At 65.5% G+C, this 3,455-nt stretch overlaps 2 protein-coding genes across 2 annotated transcripts in view; one reads left to right on the top strand and one right to left on the bottom strand.

Annotated features, from left to right (window-relative positions):
- The window catches only part of EMIHUDRAFT_228956 (hypothetical protein), a gene marked incomplete at both ends in the record, with an annotated part of 2,085 nt that extends 821 nt beyond the window's left edge, over positions 1 to 1,264 (bottom strand). Inside the window, 2 exons of the mRNA XM_005786453.1 lie at positions 476 to 551; positions 713 to 1,264. Of these exons, the coding sequence (XP_005786510.1) occupies positions 476 to 551; positions 713 to 1,264 (628 nt within the window). The remainder of the gene's footprint in view (positions 1 to 475; positions 552 to 712) is intronic.
- Positions 1,265 to 2,932: 1,668 nt separating this feature from the next.
- Positions 2,933 to 3,455, top strand: part of EMIHUDRAFT_467655 (hypothetical protein) — a gene marked incomplete at its 5' end in the record, with an annotated part of 17,366 nt that continues 16,843 nt past the window's right edge. The window contains one exon of the mRNA XM_005786454.1: positions 2,933 to 3,301. Within this exon, the coding sequence (XP_005786511.1) occupies positions 2,933 to 3,301 (369 nt within the window). The remainder of the gene's footprint in view (positions 3,302 to 3,455) is intronic.

Raw genomic sequence — 3,455 nt, forward strand, 5'->3', positions numbered from 1 at the left:
GCAGCCGAGACGCAGCCGAGGTGCAGCCGAGGTGCAGCCGAGGTGTGTGAAGCTCACATCCGGGTCAGCTCCGCCATGCGGCGCGAGAGGGCGACCACGTGCGGGTCGGCCAGGCAGGCCGCAGTGTCGCACCTGGGCGCGGCCAGGGCGCCGTGCGGGCTTGTGCGCGGGGTCGGCCAGGCAAGCCACCCCGCGCCGCAGCGCGTCGTCCACGAGTCGCGGCGATCTCGCGCAAGCTCGGTCGATCTCGGCTAATCTCGCGCCATGTCGTCCACGAGGTTCGGATCTCGGAGGTGAGAGGGATGAACTCGTCGGCGTCGGCGTTGCGTCCGCCTGCCCGCGCGAGGGTGGTGGTGCGGTGCGTGCGTGTGCGTGTGCGTGCGTCCAGTTCCGGCTCCGGCTCCGGTTCCAGTGTGGGGGCTGTGTGCGGTGGCGTGGCGGCTGTGTGCGGCGTGGCATGGCGGCTGTGTGGCACCCGAGGCGGTGGAGCGGACAAAGCGTCCCTCCGAGTGGCGGAGCAGCGCCTCGACCTCGTCGTCGGAGATGAAGTCCTGCGGAGGCAGCGCCAGGCGTGAGTGCTCGAGATGCTCGAGATGCGGGTCTGGACGGCCCTGGAGAGGTCTGCAGCCGGGACTGCGCCTATGGGTGCGCTGGCCGGGGCGGCGGCTCTCTCACGGGGCGGCGACTCTTGCGAGGGCCGGCGACGTGCGACTCGCGGGGCCGGCGCCGCTTGCAGACGACTCTTTCGGGTGCGGGCGCGCTCCTCAAACGTGACGACATACGGGTCGCTCGAGAGGAGCTGCGGCGAGTACTGAGGAAAGTTGGAGAGGGCGCGCTCAAAGGTCTCCTGCATCGCTCCGGGAGGGACCGCCGGCTTCGCTTCCGGGTCAACGGGGCAACGCTTCCTCCAGTCGAGCATGTCGCACGTGCCGCACGTGCTCGCGCACTTGACCTTCATGTAGGCCGGGTTGGCATCGCACTCGCCTGCAGCAGCCCACGTCGCGCACGCGCCCGACTTGTCGCGGTCGGCGCACTCGCCGGACGGCGGCGGAGGGCCTTGCGCGGGGCAGCCGCAGGACCGGCGGCAGTGCTCATGCATGTAGACCGGGTTGGTGGCGCACTCGCCCCGCTGTGCCCACAGCGGGCAGTGATCTGCGAGGTCCCCAGAGTCGATGCACGAAGCGTCGGTGTCGGAGAGGGCGGCGGCCGGCAGCAGGAGCAGGAGGCGGCGGAGGCGGCGTGGATGCCGTGATGTGTTAGCCATTGCTGTCACTAACTTCGGTGAAATAGAATTCTTTCTTTTGGCAGCAGCAGGAAAAAAGCCCGATGAGTCGCAGTGCTCTTGCGTTTCGGCGGTAGTGATCTAATCACCCGAATGCTACGTTCGGATCGCTTCTCATCGCAAACCCCGTCAGCATCTCTCTCTCGCAGTCCTCCTCCGGGAATGTACGTAAGAGCTACATACACTGTGAAGAAACACACATTTCTTGTTGGCTTCTAAAAATCTCTCTACACTGTGTCCGTGCAGCTTGACACCCAAGTGTTGAGCACCGGTGACTGTGGGAATGGGGAAGCAGAGTTCAGATCAGTCGAGGGAGTGTGATCTCCCTCATCCTCAACGGGCGTCCAATCGCAATCGGATTTACTACGGCGGTGGTCCAATGGTAATCCGCATATTGGACGTCCCCGTCCATTGTTCTCGCCGTTCTTCGGCGGGGCCGCGTCAGGGCGGGGGCGCAGGCGCGCGCCCCGCCCGGCGCGCAGGCGCCAGTGCGGCGCGGAGGTTCTGAGCTTGGGCTGACCTTCGTGGGGCCGAGGCGGTGCCTCTTGGCCCGCAGTCGGTGCCCTTTGCCGGTCGCACAAAGGCCAGCGCGGCCTCTGTGCGGCTCTCTCTGGCGACAGTCTGGCTGGCGACTGCCGTTTGTTGGTACAGCTCGCAGTGCCCCGGCCGTGCATAGCGAGCTCTACGAAAGTAACTTGCGAACACGGTGCTGGTCAATCCCTTACGAAAGGAACCCAGCAACGGAGCTATAGCACAGCAAGTTGTGATGTGCTTGGCTGCATTGCGCCTCGCATTAAGGGCTAGGAGGCTGGCTGTACCGGAGAGGAGATGCCGTGAGCAACATACGGCACGTGCCTCTGGGGGCCGGATGAGCACAGTGCTCAATGCCCTCTACGACCGTCGCGGATGCGACAGTTTCTGCTTCCCTGCGCTGTGCCCTGCGGCCTTCGGTGGGTTCACCTATGTCCGGCCGCTTTCACTTGGGGTGTCAAGCCGCAGTTTGGGGTTGCGTCGTGTGCCAAGCATGGCCATCACAGTCAGGCATGCTGATACTCTCGCAGTCTGCCCGTGTGTGTGCTTAGCCCCGCTCAGGCTTCTAACATGCTTGGTTGTCCCAACTTTGTTGCCACATCCCGCAGTTACTGCACTCTGCAGCTTGACACCCAAGTGTTGAGCACCGGTGACTGTGGGAATGGGGAAGCAGAGTTCAGATCAGTCGAGGGAGTGTGATCTCCCTCATCCTCAACGGGCGTCCAATCGCAATCGGATTTACTACGGCGGTGGTCCAATGGTAATCCGCATATTGGACGTCCCCGTCCATTGTTCTCGCCGTTCTTCGGCGGGGCCGCGTCAGGGCGGGGGCGCAGGCGCGCGCCCCGCCCGGCGCGCAGGCGCCAGTGCGGCGCGGAGGTTCTCCCACCCTCCATCCCCATCGCGCTCTATAAACTCTCACAAGCCTGTCTAGAGGTATGGGGGTTGCGTCGTGTGCCCCTGCGTGGTGTATTAGATCACCACCCAAGGTTGCGAAGGTAAAAGTCGACGCGTTGCGCTTTGCCGATCCGCACCTACCTACTCGGGTATGCTCTTGGTGGCGCGCTCACGCGGACTTTTTTTCCTCGCCTCATTCCAACCAAGAGACAGCTTCGAAAAATGGGGCTTCTGCTTCTCGTCGGCTTCGGCTTGACGGTCGGCTTGACGCTCTCGCCCGCCGCCTCCACCCACGCAGCCCGGACTGGGAGTGTCGTGTGCTCGGCCGCGCGGCCGTCGGTGGGGTTCCGCGCCTCTGACGAGTTCCGCCACGGGCACGGCGGCGACGCGCTTGCCTCGTCCAAGGCGATCGATGGAAGCGTTGCAATGATGATGAATGTGGATGGGCCCGCCACCCCGTCCAAGCAGCGTCCGCGGCCCGCGGCGGGAGTGCCGCTGCCCGCCAGCCCCAGTAACACTTTCCGCTACAGCGCCGGCGGCCCCTCGCTGGCGGCGACACGGGCGATCGATGGTACGGTCGCGATGATGCACGTGCCCAATGCGGCGGCGCCTCCGGCGATGCCTGACGCGGAGGAGGCGCCCCCACTGCCCGCCGCCGCAGTCATGGCATCTTCCAGCCGCCTCCGCCGCCACGGCTCCTCCCGCCGCCGCCACCGCCACCACGGTACCTCCCGAGCCGGTCCCG

Source organism: Emiliania huxleyi (assembly GCF_000372725.1).
Source record: "Emiliania huxleyi CCMP1516 chromosome Unknown EMIHUscaffold_151, whole genome shotgun sequence".
In the NCBI taxonomy this organism is placed as follows: domain Eukaryota; phylum Haptophyta; order Isochrysidales; family Noelaerhabdaceae; genus Emiliania; species Emiliania huxleyi.